This window comes from Cnephaeus nilssonii (assembly GCF_951640355.1).
Source record: "Cnephaeus nilssonii genome assembly, chromosome: 14".
Classification (NCBI taxonomy): Eukaryota; Metazoa; Chordata; class Mammalia; order Chiroptera; family Vespertilionidae; genus Cnephaeus; species Cnephaeus nilssonii.
In genome coordinates, this window is record NC_137085.1 from 24,361,834 (window position 1) to 24,381,961 (window position 20,128).

At 41.4% G+C, this 20,128-nt stretch overlaps 2 protein-coding genes across 3 annotated transcripts; one reads left to right on the plus strand and one right to left on the minus strand.

Annotated features, from left to right (window-relative positions):
• Positions 1–301: 301 nt before the first annotated feature.
• On the minus strand, positions 302–14,721 carry ZNF189 (zinc finger protein 189). 2 transcript variants are annotated; one of them, XM_079790273.1, is made up of 3 exons: positions 14,422–14,721; positions 13,607–13,691; positions 302–4,561 (listed from the first exon to the last, which is right to left on the minus strand). In XM_079790273.1, the coding sequence occupies exons 1-3, from the start codon at positions 14,452–14,454 to the stop codon at positions 2,841–2,843; spliced, it is 1,839 nt and encodes a 612-aa protein (XP_079646399.1). In that variant the 5' UTR covers positions 14,455–14,721; the 3' UTR covers positions 302–2,840. The 2 variants fall into 2 exon arrangements, with proteins under 2 accessions (XP_079646399.1, XP_079646398.1); XM_079790272.1 differs by having other exon boundaries at positions 13,607–13,733.
• A 223-nt stretch (positions 14,722–14,944) lies between these two features.
• On the plus strand, positions 14,945–16,284 carry MRPL50 (mitochondrial ribosomal protein L50). The gene is made up of 2 exons (XM_079789532.1): positions 14,945–15,072; positions 15,335–16,284. Exons 1-2 carry the CDS (start codon positions 14,981–14,983, stop codon positions 15,720–15,722), a joined length of 480 nt encoding a protein of 159 aa, XP_079645658.1. The 5' UTR covers positions 14,945–14,980; the 3' UTR covers positions 15,723–16,284.
• Positions 16,285–20,128: the final 3,844 nt, after the last annotated feature.

The following is a 20,128-nucleotide window of genomic DNA, read 5'->3' on the forward strand; positions in this document are numbered from 1 at the left end:
GTGGGAGTTCTTAGCCTCCATGTTCACAGGAGCCAATTCCTATTCTTTCTTTCTTTCTATGTATCTATCTATCTATGTATCTATCTATGTATCTATGTATCTATGTATCTATCTATCTATCTATCTATCTATCTATCATCTATCTATCTATCATCTATCTATCATCATCTAAACTACCTACTCACCCACCCACCCATACATCATCTGCTTACCTATTTATCCTTTTGGTTTAGTCGTTGATTCTCTAAAGAACCTGAATAAATCTACTAATATTTTGCTTCATCTATTTTAACTCTAAATTTTCTTTCAAAATTGTCCTATGTGTTATCTCAACAAGGAATTTGAGCAATTCTATTAAAAGTTCATAGTCCTGCCAAAACCAGTTTGGCTCAGTGGATAGAGCGTCAGCCTGCGGACTGAAGGGTCCCAGGTACGATTCTGGTCGAGGGCACGTACCTTGGTTGCGGGCATATCCCCAGTAGGGGGTGTGCAGGAGGCAGCTGATCGATGTTTCTAACTCTATCTCTCTCCCTTCCTCTCTGTGAAAAATCAATAAAATATAGAGGGAAAAAAAAGTTCATAGTCCTTTATTTCAACTGGGCCCTATATAAAACCCCACAAGCTATCACCCCCAAGTCTTCCATTCTCCTCATTGTACTTCAAACCTTTATTATTAATGAGGCTCTTAACTCCACCCCTAACAGTGCCTACCCCTCTTCTTTCTCTGACTTTCAAAAGATGAATATGACTATTTTTTTAAAACAGGTCATGTCATGTACACTCTATTTCTACACACTAAATCTGTTCTCTTTTTCTACCAAATTGGAGGAAGAAAACCTCCAAATAAAATTCTTCCATTAGTGCTAGAATTAACTTTAGATTATAACAATCAATGTCCACGTGCTTTCCTTTATCTTCAACCTCCCTCAAGTGACTCTGTTCAGAATGGAAAAATACTCAAATTTTTCTTTAATCTTGATCCACACGCTTCTTTATATTCACAATCTATCTTTTACTCCTTACTATAGACCAATAAAATTAGGTGGGTAAGAAGAATAATTGAAAAAAGGTGCCAATTTTTTAAACCTACAGAGACATACAGTCAACAGACCATCACCTAAAATTACTAATATTTTATAAAACAACTTTTTAAATTAAAAAAGCAGGGGGCATAAGTTCAGAATGAAGTAAGGTCTTTAATCAATTTAACTTGTTTACAAATTATCCTTTTTACCATTTGAATGTAGAAGTCATGAATTGATAGAATTTGGGAACTGATTTAGACTCTCCAGACATTACTTAACCTCCTGAAATCTAGTTCTTTCCAAATTCAAAAGCTGCTCTTATAGAACTCATTGACTTTTTAATTATCTAAAGGATACTCTTCAACCCCTCACTGATATCTCCTCAGTACCCTTCTAGGCCACTTTCCTATAGCAACTATCACTATATATTGGGTTTTCCATACTTCTGGAAACTCCCTCAGTTTCTGTCACATCTTGCCCACCCAATAAACAAGAGTGGGCTTCGGGATTCCATTTTTTGATTCACTCATTCATTTAAAAAAATTTTTTTTTTTATTTTTTACTTTATCCTCTTGTTAAATCTTAATTCATTTCTGTGTCTAAACACTTTGGAATCCTAAATAAATTTCTAGCCCAGATATCTTCCCTGTGTATTATGTCCACAACTCCAATTATCTCTGGATATCTCTACTGTCTCACAGGTAGAATAAGTGAGAGCAATTTCCTTTAAACCTTGATTCTAATTTTTAAACATAGTAATATATTTGACAGGATAGACTTTACACTATAGTAACAAAGAACTCTTACACAAAGCAAAACAAAACAAAACGGGTTTAATGATTAGAATAGATGAATTAATAGGTTTATAGTAACCTTTAACTAAGGGAAGCCCTAGAACCAGAAATAAGAATTTTAAAACTGCATGCAAAGTCTAGTTACTATAAAAACCAAAGCAATACCAAAATATCTCAGCTTCCTAACATAGACTCCAGGTCTCTTTATCTTCAATTCTTGGCAATCAAAATATGTACACTTTCACATGCTACTGGTTGTGAAGGAATAAAATTATTTGTATAGGATTACAAATATCTTTCACAGATGGAAGGACACAAAAAGAATAGTGTCTTCCTCCACCTTTTTAGGCCCATCTTGGGAAAAAAGGCACTCCCAAAGATTCCTTGGTAACACCTTTGCTAGGTTTGTTACTCACATAATCTTTACATGTAAAGTTAATGGTCCACTCATTTCACATTTCTGAGAACCACGAGGCATTGGAACTGCTTTCTTGTAACTCATGTGCCAAATAACTGGCTTAAACCAATGACAAAAACTTTGGATATCAGTTTCAAAAAAAAAATCTGGGCTGTTTCCTTGAAAACTTCATCATATGCTCAATTACTGGACTTTGGCATGCATAGCCAAACATATCATAGAACCGAAAGAACTACCATGTAAGATGGTGGCAAAGGTCTCTGAAGAATTATTCTAGTTTTCTAACATGAGTGGTTCTAGCTCCCTTGTATCAATGCAACTTTGTCATTCTCCCTTCATTATTATAACCAAATGCTCTGAGCCCAGGTTTAACCTGAAAGATTTGTTTTAAAAAGATGCATAAATTACTGAGTCATTAAAACAAAGGGTAATGAAAAATGCCTGTGGGCAACTGGTTGCCCACTATTTGCAGAATCTCTAGAAACCATTTGCCTTAGGCCAAAGATACTTTGCTTACTAAATCTGACTCATATTGAGCAATGTTGAAACTGCACTTGGGTAAGCTAGTCTCAAGTCCAACTAAACTTAAATATTTCTCTACATTTACTGCATCCATGTAGTGTGCAATTTTTGGTGCTGAATAAGAGATATACGGCAATTGAAGGCTTCACCGCAAGCATCACATTCATGGGTTTCTTGGGTTTTCATTTCTGCATGGATCTTCTGATGGTTGACAAGGCTGCGCTGTTGACTAAAACTTTTGTCACACTTCTCACATTTATAAGGTTTCTCTCCTGTGTGTATTCTCTGATGCTGAATAAGGCCTGAGTTCCGGCTAAAGGCTTTTCCACATTCATCACACTTATGGGGTTTATTACCTGTGTGAACACCCTGATGTCGAATAAGATTACAAAGTTGACTAAAGCTTTTGCCACACTGTCTACATCGATAGGGTCTCTCACCAGTGTGGATTCTCTGATGTTCAATAAGAAATGAGCTCCGACTGAAGCTTTTCCCACACACAGTACATAAGTAGGGCTTTTCACCAGTGTGGATTCTTTGATGTTGTACAAGATGAGCACTGACACTAAAAGTTTTCCCACATTCATCACATTTATAAGATTTTTCCTTAGGGAAGACTTCCTGCTGTATAACAGGACTGCAATTTGGATCAAAACTTTCCTTAGTTTCATTGTATGAATATGTCTTCTCTCTGGTGTGAATTCTCTGATGCTGAATGAGACCTGAGCTTCTACTAAAGGCTTTTCCACATTCCTTACACTTATGGGGTTTATCTCCTGTGTGGATTCTCTGATGACGAGTAAGGTTGCAAAGTTGACTGAAGCTTTTCCCGCACTCTTTGCACTGATAAGGTCTTTCACCTGTATGGATCCTCTGATGTTCAATAAGAAATGAGCTCCGACTGAAGCTTTTTCCACATTCAATACAAAGAAAAGGCTTCTCACCAGTGTGGATTTTTTGATGTTGTATAAGGTATGTACTTAATCTAAAGGCTTTCCCACATTCACCACATTTATGGGGTCTTTCTCCAGTGTGAATTCTCTGATGTTCAACTAGTAATGAATTTCGGCTAAAGCTTTTTTTACATTTGGTACAGTGATAAGGTTTTTCACCAGTGTGAGTTCTTTGATGTTCAATAAGGTGTGACTTCCAACTGAAGGCTTTCCCACAGTCACTACACTTATGGGGTTTCTCACCTGTGTGAATCCTCTGATGTTTAACAAGGCTCCTTCTCTGGCTGAAGCTCTGTTTACACTGATTACACTGATAGGGTCTCTCTCCAGTGTGGATTCTCTGATGTCTAATAAGGGTTGAGCTCACACTAAAGGTTTTTCCACAGTAGTTACACTCATAGGGCCTTTCTCCAGTGTGAATTCTCTGATGTTCGATAACAAATGAACTGCGACTAAAACTTTTCCCACATTCATTGCATTGAAACGGTTTCTCACCAGTATGGACCCGTTGATGTTGAATGAAATGGGCCTTGCGGACAAAACCCTTTCCACATTCTTCACATTTATGGCATTTCTCTTCTGAGTTAGGTCTCTTACGAATAATGTTAGTGTTTCCTCTGAACATTCTTTGTTCCTGGGTCAAAGATTCCCTTGGTATTTCCCATAAGAAGATTCCTCTCTGTTTATCTAACCTACCAACAAGTTCAAAGGTTTCTCTACACATGGGATCCTGGTCAGTTTCACTTTTGATTCTTGTGACTATTATACCCTTTGACTCCACTTCTTCCTCAATTTCCTCAATTTCTTGTTTCACAGTTGGCTCCTCATCCTTATCTCTGTTTAAAACATCTAGAATAATAAATAGAAAACAGAAACATCAGCCAAGTTTTTTCCTATTAAGGAGAAACTGTCAGAAAATTAAATAATTCATATAAATCAAATTAAGATAAATTAATCTACTATATCAAATGTAGTTTACTACCTCACAATATTGTTTTGAGGATTACATTTGTTCATATACACAAAGCTTTCAGAACAGTACCCATTACTTGGTAAAGAGTATAAACTACATAATTACCATTATTGAGTATTAGTTATCTGATGCAATGAAATGTTTTTCTTGGAGAACAGGTATGAAAAGAGTGTTTATAAGGCAAAGAATGAGTCTGCAGGAGCAAGCAGAGTTGAGAGAAAGGGCTGGTAAATCAATAGTAAATTAATGCAAGGTAAGGTGAATAAACAAAGAATTAAAACAAATAGTGGTGGGATGAAATGGTCTACCAAGGAAGAAAGAATAACATGGGAAGAAAACAGTAGGTTCAGGAAAATTTAGAATGAGATAGCATTATTGTAAAGTGAGTAGACCAAATAACTGACAAAAAGGAACACATAAAATGACACTGAAAAAGATAAAAAACAAAAACCATGGAAAGCAAAACTGAACTCATTAATAAGAATTTATTTATTACAATAAAAAGTATTCCAGGCATTGTGTAATGAGCCAGGATTCAGAGATAAGACATGAAGCCTCCTACTAAATGGAATGGACAATAAGTATAAGTGGAGAAAGAAAATAATATGACAAAGAAAATATTAAGTAAAAAGCAGTTCCTGTACCAAGACAGAAAATGGCTTTTAACAAAAATAATGATAGGTTGAAGTGACATGGAGTCCATGATACAGAAAGACAGAATAAAATAAATATAAAGGAACATGGTCAGAACTAGTAGAAGAAACAAAGAAAAAGAGCAGTTTGTGGTAGCTTATGACTTCACCTACAACAAATCACACCACATTCTTCAACTATATATGATTCTCGCTCTAAAGATATTAAGACCCAAGTTGGAACCCTTTAGTTCCAAATGATAAGCTGCATGACAACTGAGAAATGAAAATCTCACGCAGTGGTTCTCAACCTTTCTAATGCCGCGACCCTTTAATACAGTTTCTCATGTTGTGGTGACCCCCAACCATAAAATTATTTTCGTTGCTACTTCATAACTGTAATTTTGCTACTGTTATGAATCGTAATGTAAATATCTGTGTTTTCCGATGGTCTTAGGCTCTACAGCAGCAGTTCTCAACCTGTGGGTCCCTGTAGAGCCTAAGGCCATCGGAAAACACAGATATTTACATTACAATTCATAACAGTAGCAAAATTACAGTTATGAAGTAGCAACGAAAATAATTTTATGGTCGGGGGTCATCACAACATGAGGAACTGTATTAAAGGGTTGCGGCATTAGAAAGGTTGAGAACCACTGTGTTCGAGGAAAGATAACATAATGGTCTATGATATAACTGAGTAGCATACTGACTTCTTTCCTAATTTATATCTCTTGTTGCCTGTTGGATAACTTCATTGGAAGTTTCAATCACTACTAAGTATAAATTTGGATTAAACAATTTCCTTTTTAGAGTTCCCCTTTTCTCTCAACTTTCTAGTCTTCTGTGAGGTCATCTTTGAATTTTTTCACTTAATCCAAACAAGTCATTAAGTTATTTTATTCTAAAAAAACCTAAACCATTATTCCCTGTACAAATTACTAGAAACTTCACTTTTACTTAGGCTACTTACAGCATTCTCTCTCAAATTGAATTTCATTGGAGTGTTTTTCCTTCACACAATTAAAAAGGATAGGAGAACTCCTTCAACTTTCTGCCCTCTACCTATAAAATGATCTGCAATTGTACATTAATATATACCCCATTCCTATCCAAGACTAATCCATCTACCCTCTCTTGATATCACTTGCCTCTGGGAACTTGTTTAATTAGTAGCATTTTTTCCTCTTTCTTCAATTTGTATTCTCCTTTGACACCTTCCTACCAACATACAAATATGACCATTTACCTTGAATCTGAAATCCTTCTCTTGATGAAAGCCAATCTTGGGGGAAAAAAATCTTAGGTGTAGCTCTTCATTTCCTAACTATGTTTTCCATGCCCAACCTGTTCCCATTCAATCTATTCTACAATCTACTGTGAGATCTGGTTTCTGCTTCCAGCATCTAGAGAAACTTATTAAGTCATCAATAACTTTTGAGTTAAAATATAATGGATGTTTTTCAGTCCTTATTTCCTATAGCAGCATCTGACACTGGTGACCACTCCCATTTCTTGACACTATCTGTTTTAGGTTTCTGTATCATTATATTCTTTTAGTTGTCTCCCTACTTCTTCTTAGACCTTTTATAATACAATTCCTTCATGGATTTCTCTTCCTTTGTCAACTGTTTATTGTTATCCATGTTTACACCATCTCACTCTATATCTGCCTCCACACTACATTTACTTCACTGAATTGAGAAATCGTCACAAAATGGAATTCTATTCATGTCACCATCTGTAGATTCACCAGCATTCTACTTCTAAGATCAAATCAAAGCTCTTTGCACTATGATACTCACCACTTCTACACTGTAACTCACCCTGCTACCTACTCTACTATAATTTAAGTGAACAAACTGCTTGTGTTTTGATCTTTCATGCCATTTCACTGCATATCTTGTTTACTAAATGTCCCCCAACATTATTTACCTGGAAAACTCTTGATTACTATACTTACTTACTTATGTTAAAATATGTTTTTATTGCTTTTTAGAAAGAGGAAGGGAGAGGGACAGAGATAGAAACATTCATGAGTAAGAGAAACATCATCGATTGGCTGCCTCCTGTACACCCCCTACTGGGGATCCAGCAACATCTGCCCTGACTGAGAATGGAACCCACAACTTCTTGGTTCCTAGGTCAGGGCTCAACAGCTGAGCCACACTAGCTGGGCTACTATTGATTGCTCTTTAAGATTCAATTCAAAGCAATAGTTCTTCAACAAAGCCTTCACTCTTTCTACTAGACGTATTAAGGTGTTCTGTTTTTTATCACTAGCCCTTGTCCATAACTCCATGAAAGCTATTAATACACTGTACTTTTAACTGTTTATTTTTGTCTGTTTCACTGAATTGTAAATTTCTTGTAAGAAGGGAAAGTCTCTTCATGTTTACTCAATAGATATTATTCTAGAGGATGTTTTAAAAGGAATAAGAAAATTTTTTTATTTATTTGCAAATGATATCAATATCTACCTAAAATAATTAATTAGGATATAATAGCAATAACAAGACTAACATATAAAATAGATACTGTTTCTTACTACCAAGAAAAGCCATTTTATAGAAATGTAGAAAATTAAAATATGCTCTTCACGGTAAAACAAAAATCACAAATAAACTGGAAATAAACCTAGTAAGAAAAGTGTAAGATCCATAAAAATCATCCAAAAATTTTTTTCTGAAGGACATAAAAGACAGTTAAACAGAGATTGAGAGATTCAATATTACAAGGATCTTCATTCTTCCCAAACCAATCTATGAACCTATCTACATTCTAATCAAAATCCTATAAAACAACAACAAAAAACCCCAATGAATCTAGATTCCAACCAGAAGAATGTAGAAAATTAGTTATCCTGAAAAGGAATGTAAAAGAATGACTTATCTTAACAGATATAAAATGTAAAATATTGTTCAAGTAAATAAAATAGGCACTGGCATACAAATATATAGGTCAAGCAGATAGACAGAGAAATTAATGAGTCTAAGCTTCTACATGGAGCAGCCTAGAAATGACTACCCAATTGATCTGCATTTGGTAGCTATAATCACCTTCTGAGTTATCTGCCATACTTGCATTATATGTTCCCATCTTGTGAGCATAGCTAATTTGTCTAGAGTAAGATAGCTCACTCAAAGTGCATCTTTCACAGGAATTTGGAATTGAAACTGAAATAGTTTAAATGTGACTAGAATTGTAACCTATCGAGACAGAAACTAAAAACTAAAGGGACATAAGCATGTGAACATAGGAGGAAAGACTATTCTGCCAAGGAGAAAAAAACAGGACACAAAGACAGAGTTAATTCTCAACTTCCTGACAGTGATCCAATTTCTGGTTTTAGCTGTTTTCTGATGTCCAGTTGCAATCCTGCTCATATATTCCACTAGAGGCCTGGTGCACGGATTTGTGCACTGGTGGGGTCCTTCGGTCTGGCCTGTGGGGATTGGGCCAAAACTGGCTCTCCGACATCCACCGGTGCACGATTGGGGCCGGGGAGGGACTGCGGGAGGGCTCCAGGGCGTGTCCGGCCCATCTCACCCGGCCGGATCCCAGGAGTAAGCTAACCTACTGGTCAGAGCATCTGCCTCCTAGAGGTCAGTGCTCATCATAGAGATTGGATGAATGGTCAGAAGGACAATTAGCATACAGTAGGTCCTCGGGTTACTTAGGAGATCCGTTCCTATGGCGCAATGTAACGCGATTTTCGCCATAAGTTGGAACCAACGTACCGTATTTTACAGCATATAAGACAACTGGGCATATAAGATTTTCCTGGGTTAAAAAGTCATTTTATATGCCAGAAAATACGGTAGTCCAATATATCTAATCCATTATATCTAATCCCATCAATATAGTCCAATATACTGTATTTTCCGGCGTATAAAATGACTTTTTAACCCAGGAAAATCTTATACGCCCAGTCGTCTTATACGCCGGAAAGTACAGTACATAAGCACCTATGTCACTCACATGGAGAACAGCAGTAATAAAGTGAAACAGTAAAAAAATTTTAAAAGAAAGATAACAATTCCTGACCTTTACTTGTGGTAAATAAATAATAAAAAACATAAAGCACATATGTACATACGTTGAAATGACGGAACTTTTTTTTTATATAAATAAATGGGAGATGACGACATAACCATGAAAAGATGTACGTCGATTCTGACGTAACCCAAGGACTGCCTGTATTAGGCTTTTATGTAAATAGATAAGCCATCTATGTCCCTATAATAACTTCTCTTATTGGCTTAAGCTAGTTTAAGTAGTTGATTTCTATAATCTTTAACCAAACAGTTTTATAATATAGTAGCTGAGGTGAGAGAGGAAAAGCAAGGAAATGGCAAAGTGGAAGTGGCTGAACTTCAGGACAGAACAGGAGTTGGTACTCTTTCTGTAAAAGGCCAGATATAAACATTTTTGGCTTTGTGAGTCATGTGGTCTTTGTTGCAACTACTCAACTCTGCTACTATAGCATGAAAAGATAATTCATAAAAGAATGGTCAGTCAATGTTCCAATAAAACTTTGTGTACAAAAACAGGTAATGGGCCACATTTGTCCTGTGGACAACAGTTGCCAACCCTACTATACAATGGAGTATAAAAACAATTTTCTTGGTAAAAAAATGGGAGGATGGGGATGAACTTGTATTCTTAGAGCTAACATGGTGCTTGATAACTGTTTATTAAATGAATGAGTAGTGGAACAAATAAGTACAGAGAGATTATAATCAAAGAAGGAAACTATGAATTTACAGTCTTATAAGTACAGCAATTCCCATTTCTGTCAAAGTCTAATATGGTCAAGTAGACTGGATAAAAGTCATTAAAACTGAAGAAGTTGATTTCAATAGAAAGGACTGAAAGATCAAGAACTGAGAAATCAAGCTGTAAGCTGTACCATCAAAGTAGCTATTAAAGTTTTTAAAGAAATATCAACAAGGAAAGAAAGGTATAAATAATGAACCAAAATTACAAATCCAGAAGTGTTGTGTTAAGTAAAGCAACAAGATAAAGTGGAGGAAAGCACTACATTGGAACAATTGAGTAATAGTGATATCTCATCAAGGGAGCTCTCATCAAGGGGATGGAGATAGTTTATAGAGAAGAATAAAGAGACTGTGGAATAAATGATGAAAAGCTGTATTTCACCAAAGAAGAGAGCCCGAGAGTAGGATATCACAAATGGGCTCACTGCCATGCCTTTATCCATATGGTACTCACATTTTACAGCACTAGGGACAGGAAAGGCTAGTCATTTGCCTGGTTCTATCAACCAGGATACCATGTATGTGGATAAAGCTGGCAGTAACTCAGAGACACCACCACGGAATGTTAAAAAAAAAAAAAATCAGCCCTAGCTGGTTTGGCTCAGTGGATAGAGTGTCAGCCTGGTGACTGAAGGATCCCAGGTTCAATTCCAGTCAAAGGCACATGCTTGGGTTGTGGGCTGATCCCCCAGTGGGGGGCGTGCAGGAGGCAGCCAATTAATGATTCTCTCTCATCATTGATGTTTCTATCTCTCTCTCCCTCTCCCTTCCTCTCTGAAACCAATAAACATATATTTAAAAAAAAAATCAGCAGCTGATATTGCTGTAGATTGAAATGGTGGTCAGAAATAGATGAAGCTAGAAAGCTAGGCAGAGACTATATTAAGGAGGTCCTAGTATATATGATAAGAAATCAAGATTTTTATCCTTTAAGCTATCATGAATCACCAGAAGTTGTAAGCAATTAATTAACAAAAAATCATTTTGGTGGCAAAAAGAGAACATATTAAAACAAAGGGAGACTAGAATAAGAGGGCTAATGTAATAATGTAGCCAAGTTATGACTTTTAAGTATACTCACTCAGGCACATGAATATTTAAGAAGCATATAATATATGCCTGTTTCTGTCCTATGTGCTGGAGAAATTAAATGAAAAAAAATAGTTACTGACCTCATGGAGTTCAATCTAGTTAAAAAAAAATAACAAAGAATAACTACAGTAAAGTGTGATAAATTAAACAATGTATGTGTATACAAGGTAGCAGAGGAAGGAGTGCTCAAGTCTGAAGAAGAGGCCCTTGAGATCTTAATGAATTGAGATTTGTCAGGTGTTTTGTGTGGTCTTCAAAAAGAGATGACTAGGAATTCAGAGCTCAACAAAGAAGATGACAATGGTAGTAATGATAGCAATCAACGTGTATATTGTACTTACTACATGCTAGTCAGTGTCCTAAGTGCTTTACATATATTAACTCTGGTAATGCTCACAATAACCCTAAGAAGTAAGTGCTGTTATCATTCCCATTTTATAAAAAAAGAAACTGAGGCACAGATAAGTACTTGACCCATGGTTACAAGACTAGTAAGTGGTGGAACCAGGATTTTTATTTAGACAGTTAGGCTCCATATCATCTCTCTTAGGTAGAGAGAAAGATATGAGACTTTCCATCACATGATGGTAGCCGATGAAACAAGTGTAGATAAGGTCCACCAAGGAAAGTATATAGACTGAGAGGAAGTCTGAGAGTGCAAGGCAACTGAAGGAAGCAATAATGAATTTCAAATAGCTATAGAGAGGTGGAATTTAAAAATAAGGTCCAAAGAGAGTCTTTTGCATTTGACAACTGGGCTATAGACCAATGTTAAACAATTAAAGGGGAGTAGTAGAGGCAAAAAAAGGGCTTAGAGAAAAAAAAGTACAGAACACATTAACTACACATAGAAAAACTTGGCTGTGAAGAGAACAAGTAGCAGGTTACAGGGAGCAGCAAGAGGCAGACTGTGGCTCAAAGGATAGTTTTTTTTTTCTTTTCTTTTCCTTCTTCTTTCCCCAGTTGAAAGAGCCATGAACATATCTATTATCAGAATAAAGACCTCAGAGGAGAAGGAATAGAGACAGAAACTAAAGAAGGGGAAAAGCAAAGGATGACTGATGTCTAAGTAGTTGGAGAAGTAGGAAGATAGGGGCAGCCTTAAGTGTGCAGATGAGGGGCTAAAAAGTTGAGTTCATGTTTAGTGGCCTCTGTCTTCTTGGTGAAACAGAAGGTGAGGTCCGCTACTGAGTAATGGACCGAATGAAAACTCTTGTTTTTGAAATAGTCACTAAAGAAACAGGGGAATGAGCAAATCAAGAATAAAAACTTGTTGAGATGTAAAAACCCAGTGGAGACTAGAAGAAAAACCATGCATATATACAAGGCATCAATCCTTTCCGTTAAAGAATTTCTCCTGCTGTGTTTAGTAACTCAGGGAGGAGAGAAAAAGGCAGATTTTATAATGAATACAGGATTTCAAGCTTGCAGAATGGGTAGAGCATAATGACAAGGTGGACGAGAGCATGCTGGTGATAACTTCAAATACAGATTCATGAATTAAATGAGGAGGTGAAGCAGAAGGAGAAAAAAAACAGAGAAGTCAAGGAACAGGAAACACCATTAAGAATGAACAGGTTTATTAGGAAAGGAGTAGGAGAGGAAGAACGGTAAGGAAAAAATTATAGTAAGCTCCAGTTATGATAAAATTAAGGATATGATCCTTGATGTGAGTTGCTGGAATAAAAAGGGAAAGCAGGGTTCCTCGAAGACAATGTCATCAAGGTACACTGAGGCTTAAGGAATGACAGTATTGTCAATGGTGTAGGTTAGCATAGAGGACTCTGAAACATGTGACCAAGTCTATGTGTGAGGATCCAAAAAAAAAGTTGACAAATGGCAGTGAAAAGGGAATTGAGTGGGTAGAGCAAGACTGCTGAGGCCTCAAAGGGGAGATATTGTGCTTGAAGCTGGAAAACAAATGCTTTGGGAAGAACATGGAAAAGCTGGGAGAACAGCAATTTTTCCCTTCCAGCCTTGAGACAGAGGATGGGAAAGGAAGAGGATGTGGGAGAATAAGCAGTCCCTCCCAAAGAAGCGGTGTCCTTGGGACCGTGCCAGGTTTCAGTGAAGGCCAGGAGGGGTAAGGAACATTATGTGAAGAGGAACAGCGGCTCCAGAAGGCAGAGTGACGAGGGGTGGGAGGAAAGCAGTGGGAGGATGAGCCAGGAGGGAAAGTACAGAGCAATATGGGAAAGAGACTGTGAAGACAGGAAGCCAGAAAGGCTTGTGTTTTGGTCACTGCAAGGATTCGGGGGGTCAGAGTCATGTAAACAATGAATGGCTGGAAGGTTTGAATCAGAAGTTTGGAACAAAGCAGTTCTGGTACTGGTACTGGTCCTGGTCCAAGTGTTCTCAGAGTCTGATGTCTGACAGCCTCTTAGATATTTTAATCAGAGGAACAGCAGATTCTTACCCAGTGAGACCAGGTTTCCATAATTCTCCATCATGACATCTTTATACAAGCTTCTCTGAGCTGGATCCAGATAATCCCACTCCTCCTGGGTAAAAAACACAGCCACATCCTCAAATGTCAGCAACCCCTGAAATAGTATGATTTCTGTGGTCAGTCCTTGTTGTCTCAAGGACAATTCTACCACTGACAGTGGCACTTATCAGGGCAGGGGTAGGCTAGAAGGAACATGGGAACTAAGAGTTCCAAATGGGGGGGCCCGTTCTGGGAACCGACTCCAACAGACAGGCACCTCAGCATAGACGGTAACTGAGCTGGATCCTTGTCCTTGGGAGTCGGGGGCCTAAGGATAAGGCTTTTGTGGTCTAATAATTATATCCTAACCTTTTAATTCTAGTAAGCTTCCCCAAGGCCCCCTCAAGCTTTCTTCACCTCATTGCCCCGCTCCAATTCTCTATTCGCACTGGCTTGCGATCCTGTTCAGTTCAATTCTATTAAGTTCTCTAAGCGCCTATGGTGGATCCACGCATCGTGACAGGCGCAGAAGGCACAGAGGAGGGTCCAAAAGGATGCCTCCCCTGGAACACTGACAAATGAGAGCCCTAGAATGGAGCATTTCCTAATTTATCAGGTCGCTCCTGATAAAAAGGAGCCAGTGGGCAGCTTAATCGCGAACCGCACCCCTGAGCAGCAGGGAAGGATACTTCCTCGCACTGTGCGGGGCCCCAAAGACCGCTGTCGGGGGACAAGGGGGCGGTGGAGCGCGGCCTAGCTGGAGGAGTGCTGAGAGAACGGGGATACCCGGAGGGGCGACTTACCTTTGGGTCCAGCGGGGGGCTCGGGGAGGCCATCTCCTGGCCAGAAACTCGGGCAGGAACCTGGAGCGCGCACGGAAAGGAGTCTCTGATGAGGCCTGTCCGACCGGTGGAGATTAGGCCCGACCAGGGAGAGGCCTCCAGGCTGGATCTGGCCAGGTCCCGTCTAGGTCCCCGAGCGGTCACGACCCCAGCAGCATTTCAGAAGCGCTTCTTGGCCGCCCCCAGACCCCCGAACTCCCTCCCCTGCTGGTTGCACAGCCTTCCAGGCCCCGCTAGAGCCTCCACCCCGTTGTCAGTTTCTCCTCCTCTCAGCCCAGGAGCGCTTTGACCGCCCGCCCCCAGACCAGAAGGCGTCACCCGGAACCTTCCCGGGACTCCGCCGAACTACAACTCCCGTCATGCTCCGAGAGAGCGTCGCGGTCCAGCCTCCTCAGGACTACACTTCCCGGCATACCGCAGGAACGGAGAACCTCTGCCACTAAGCTTACACCCGATTGGCTAGTCTTGGAGCGTCACTGTCGGCCGGGGGCGGAGCTCCGCCGGGTAGCTCTCCACAGAGATGGCGGCGGTCTCAGTGCCCTCCGTTTCGAGAAAAGGCCTCACGTGGATAATCGCGGGGGTCCCACGTCGAGAATTTTGGTCTCGATTCAGGTAAAGCGTAAGGTTAGGTGGTGGGTCACACTCATGGAAAGTGAGGAAAGAAACGGAGGAAGGTGAAGGGACGAATTCCAGAGGGCCGCGCTGTTAAGAGGGGACCCCGGTCCTGCGCCCGACCAGTGCGTTAGGGTTCCGCGTTGGACTTCTGCGCCGGTCTCCGCGAGCGAGCGGCGGGGCCCATCCACTTGTGGTGGTTGTCAGCTTCACGAATGCAGTGAGCCAGAGATTCACATATTCGTTTTTCTGATCATTGCAGGGAACAGAAAAAGCCAGTGGTAGCCGAGACAGTAGAGGAGGTGAAGCAAGAACCCATCCTGGCGTGTCCGCCCTTACGAAGCCGAACGTACCTACCACCCGAAGATCTCCAGAGTCGTTTGGAATCTAGCGTCAAAGACATTTTTGGCTCATCTGCCCCTGGCAATTGGCAGGACATCTCCCTGGACGATGGTCGTCTGAAGTTCAGTTTCTTGGCACGGTTAGCTGATGACTTGGGCCATGCAGTGCCTAACTCCAGGCTCCACGAGATGTGCAGGGTCAGAGATGTGCTTGAGTTCTATAAGGTGCCTGTTCAAGACAGATCTAAATTTGATGAACTCGTGGCCAGTAATCTGCCTCCCAATATAAAAATCACTTGGGGCTACTGAGCAATTCAGAAGAGGAATGGAAATTATTGTAATCATCGACCTCCCCCCGCCCCCTCAACAAGAGGCTACCTATCAGACCTTTTGATACTTTGAAATACTATCAGAACTGTTCTCTAAAACCACTTATTCTGTGGAAGAATGCATTATATTTTTTTTCTTATAACATCATGACTTGACACATAAGATTTTCTTTTGTTCACATTTGCTGAAACTTTTAAAAAATAAAAACAGGTCATTAATAATTTATGAAAAATTTCTTCTTCAGACACTCTAACTTGGGTTTAAAATATAAGGCTATGGCGTGTTCAGAAGTGGTTGCATTCTTCATAGGCAAGAAAATGTTTTAATTCTGTCAATACTCTTAAATCTAAGGCAGTATTATAGGCAGTATATATACAGTTGAGCAAACAGATAAGATATGTATAATAGAAATATAAAAGTCTGTGGGGGATATTATAGAAAGATGTAACACTCTTTGGTTTACTGCACAACTAGAAATAGTAGCGAATGATTCTGTTCATTCTGAAGTAATCTCTTTTGAAATTAAAGTAGATTTCTTGAATTGTGTTGTGTTTTTAATTTTTTTAAAGGTGAAATTTGTTTTTCTGCCTTGCCATTTCCTTAGTGTAAGTATTATAAATGAAAGAAAAAAAAAGAATATGTGCCAATTATTAAGTGCTGGGACTTTTTCTGTAACAAATATACCAGATTCTATAAATGGGTGTTCTCTTTAAAAGAGATAGTGTATTTCAAACCTTTTTTTTTTTTTCTATAACTTAAAAGTGCCCTTGAGTACCTATGAATATCCAGTAGGGTAGTATTTGTACACTTTGGGGTACTTAATTTGTGGAAATTTCTCAAATGGTTCTGAATGACAAAATGATTAAACGAGGATATGATTAATCAGGAATTACTTTTTGTTCAGACTTTAGATATGGCTAGAGAATAACATATCTAAGTGGGATATATTCCAAGACCCACAGAGGATGCCTGAAACCATGGACAATACCATAACATATACTGTTTTTTTCCTAGACAGATATACTTAGACCTTTATTATTTAATCTTTTCTCTTTTCCTATTGTGGCAGATTATATTTCCCAAAGACAGCTGCACGAATAGACGTGCTTATACACATGTATTTCATCCAAAAATTATTTTTAATATTTTTTTTAATTTTTCAATCCACCCGAGGAAATTTTTTCCATTGATTTTTATAGAGAGTGGAAGGCAGAGGGAGAGACTGAGAGAAACACTAATGTGAGAGAGACACATCAATTGGTAGCTTCCACATACACCCGACCAGGACAGGGAGCCTGAAACCAATGTACATGCCCTTGACTGGAATCAAACCCGGGACCCTTCAGGCCACAGAGCAATTATCCACTGAGCCAAACTAGCTAGGGTCCACATGCTGTTTTGAAAACAATGTGACTACTATTTCTCCCAATATGAGGAGGGGGTCTGTGGGAGTTTACGTCCTCTTGTGACCCTCCGCCACATTCACGTGGCCCCAGCAGCCTACCCACTTGGCCACTTCCAGCTGCTGAACTGGCGCCAAGCACTTGCCAAGCACTTGTTCACCTGACCACTTCGGGCTGTTTACCTGGGCCCAGCCTACCGGCTCCAACACTTCACCACTTCCCACTGTCCATCTGGCCCCTCCCCTTGATAACATAACCAATTCCAGCAGGTTCTGGGCTCCACCCCCTCCTTCACCTGACCACTTCCAGCTGTTCACCTGGACCAGCCCACCAACCCCTATCCTCACATCACCACTTCCTGCTATCCCCCCAGCCCCTCCCCCTTGATGACAGGACCACTTCCAGCTGGCAACCGGGCCCCAAACCCTTGTTCACCTCCCCACTTGCAGGTGTTACCCAGGCCCTTGTTCACCTGACCACTTCCAGCTGGTCACCTGGGCCCTGCCCTTGTTCACCTGACCACTGCACCACACTGACCAGGCTCAATAACTCCTCACGCGGAGGGGTGGACTTCCCAAATCGCTGTAAATTGGGTTAAAGGCCTAACACCCACAGCCCTAGGTCACCTTCTGCTCACAGGCTGCCTCCGACCCCGTGGGGGGTGGGGGTGGGAAGCAGCAGGCCGCCAGCCCGCCTTCAAGACAGCCATGGGGTTCCACCCGCCTCGGGACTCCCCATCGTCCCCACCCTGTAGTGGCCTGGGACCCAGATAGCCCTGCCTGGGGGTTTTGAAATCGCGGCCAGAGCCGTGTTAAGCCCCTGAACACCCTTTCCCTCTGGGAGCCATGTCCTGGCCCCTCCAGAGTCACTTACTGGTGGCCGTGCCCTGAGGGCCAGCTCTCTGTCTCACTCACGGGGAACGCCCTTCCTTGAGGACAGGGACCTTCTTGGTGCCATCCAGGGTCCAGCCACAGGGAAGTGGGCCTTTTGCGTGCCCTTGAGACCCTCCTCCGCATTCAGGTGGCCCCACCAGCCTATCCACTGGACCACCTCAAGCTGTTGACCGGGCCCCACGCCCTGGCTCACCTGACCAAGTTCCGGCTGTCCACCTGGCCCCTCCCCTGATGACGTAACCACGTCCAGCTGGCCACTGGCTCCTGGCCCCCGGCCCCCCCCGCCCTCTTCCCTCTCCTTCCCCCTCCACCCGTGCTCACTGGACCACTTCAGGCTGTTCCCAAGCCTGTGTTCACCAGACCTCTTCCGGGTGTTCCCATGGCCCTTGTTCACTTGACCACTTCCCGCTGGTCACCTGGGCTCAACCCCTTGTTCTCGAGACGCCTCACCGTTGTTCACCTGACCACTGAGCCACACTGGCCGGGCTCCTTAGTTCCTCACACAGATGCATGGACTTCCCAATCACTGGAAGTTGGGTTAAAGGCCTAACACCCACAGCCCCAGATCACCTTTTGCTCACAGGCTGCCTCCTACCCTATGGGGGGGGGGGGCGGTGGGAAGCAGGGGGCAGCCAACCCTCCTTCAAGACAGCCATGGGGGTCCATCCGCCTCGGGAGTCCCCATCGTCCCCACCACGGGGGCATCTCACCCTGGAGTGGCCTGGGACCCTGACAGCCCTGCCTGTGGGCTATGTTCTCTCTACTTGAACTTCGATGGGGACTTGTAACTGCTACAACCAATATAAAATGGCAGGGATTTATGCAGTATGACCTCTAAGGCTACGATATAAAAGGGATATAGTCTCTACTTGGTTTTCTCTCAGGAGGTTTTCCCTTGGAACACATCAAGCTGTGAGGAAACCCAAACTAGCCCATGCTGAAAGACCACTTTTAGACCCCAGTGTAGGAGAAATAATGCCCCAGCTGTGAGCCAGCGTCAAATCCCAGACATGAAAAACTGAGCCTTCAGCTGATTTTACATCCCTGACTTTCATCTTCCAGTTCTGCTACCATACATCACGGTACAGGGACAAGCAGATCCCACGGAGTCCTGTCCTAATTCCTGACCCACATAATATAGGAGCAAAATCAATTCCTGTTGCACACCTCTACATTTGGGGTGGTTTGTTACACAGCCAAAATAATCAGAACACCTGTCTCCTTTTGGGTTAATTAAGTATTTGTGTGTTTGTGTTTATTCTAGAAATGAATATATGTATCTGAGGAATCCACACATTTTCAGGGCTGGCCAGAGACAGAGAGAGAGAGAGACAGAGACTTAAGAGTTTGGCTCATGTGATTGTAGGGCTGGACGTCTGCAGGGCAGGCCAGCAGACCGGAGACCCAGGAAAGAGTTGTAGTTCGAAGGCAGACTGGAGGTTCAATTCCTTTTTCCTCAAAAGACCTCAGAGTCTTGTCTGCATGGTTCACACCTACCTATGGACAATTGCTAATGTCCCCTTTGTACATAGCTGGCACGTTCCCGCCCGGTGCTCCCAGCAGTGCCCTCACTCCTCATTTGCTACATCCCTAAGGGTTTGTGGAGGGCCAGGTTTCCTGATGTCTTCTGTTCTGGTCAGAAGAGTAGAAAAGGCCTGGCTCGGTGCCAGTTTAACCTGCACCTCGCTATATCACCTCGGTACCTTCTGTGCTTCTCTTAAAGTTTTAGAAAAACAGCACTATTTCTGCTGCATTCCTCTACACCCCCCCATCCCGCCCTCCTCTCCCATCCTTGGATATGGTCCTGGGATTTAGTCACTAGCTGGGAGCCTTGCTATCCTGCCAAGGTTCCTCTCATCCAGTGTGGGAGCGCTGTGCCAAGTACCCTGCTCTTCCAGACATTCCAATCTGCCCATGACTTCCGAAGTTCTGCCCCTTCTCCTCAAGGCTTGTTTTTCACTTTTAATGCATTTGATCACATCACTCCCATTTTATAAACTAGAGAGCTGAGAAAGGAAAGTGAAGTAATTTGCCCGAGGTGAGTCACCTTGATAGATGATAGAGGAGAGGATCAGGGTTTCAATCTTGG

Coding starts and splice junctions, on each gene's coding strand:
- ZNF189 (XM_079790272.1), bottom strand. CDS start 14,454: ATGGCCTCCCCGAGCCCCCCGCTGGACCCAAAG. Junction 13,734..14,421: donor GCCCCCCGCTGGACCCAAAG/GTAAGTCGCCCC, acceptor ATACTATTTCAG/GGGTTGCTGACATTTGAGGA. Junction 4,562..13,606: donor TGGAAACCTGGTCTCACTGG/GTAAGAATCTGC, acceptor TTATTATTCTAG/ATGTTTTAAACAGAGATAAG.
- MRPL50 (XM_079789532.1), top strand. CDS start 14,981: ATGGCGGCGGTCTCAGTGCCCTCCGTTTCGAGAAAAGGCCTCACGTGG. Junction 15,073..15,334: donor GAATTTTGGTCTCGATTCAG/GTAAAGCGTAAG, acceptor TGATCATTGCAG/GGAACAGAAAAAGCCAGTGG.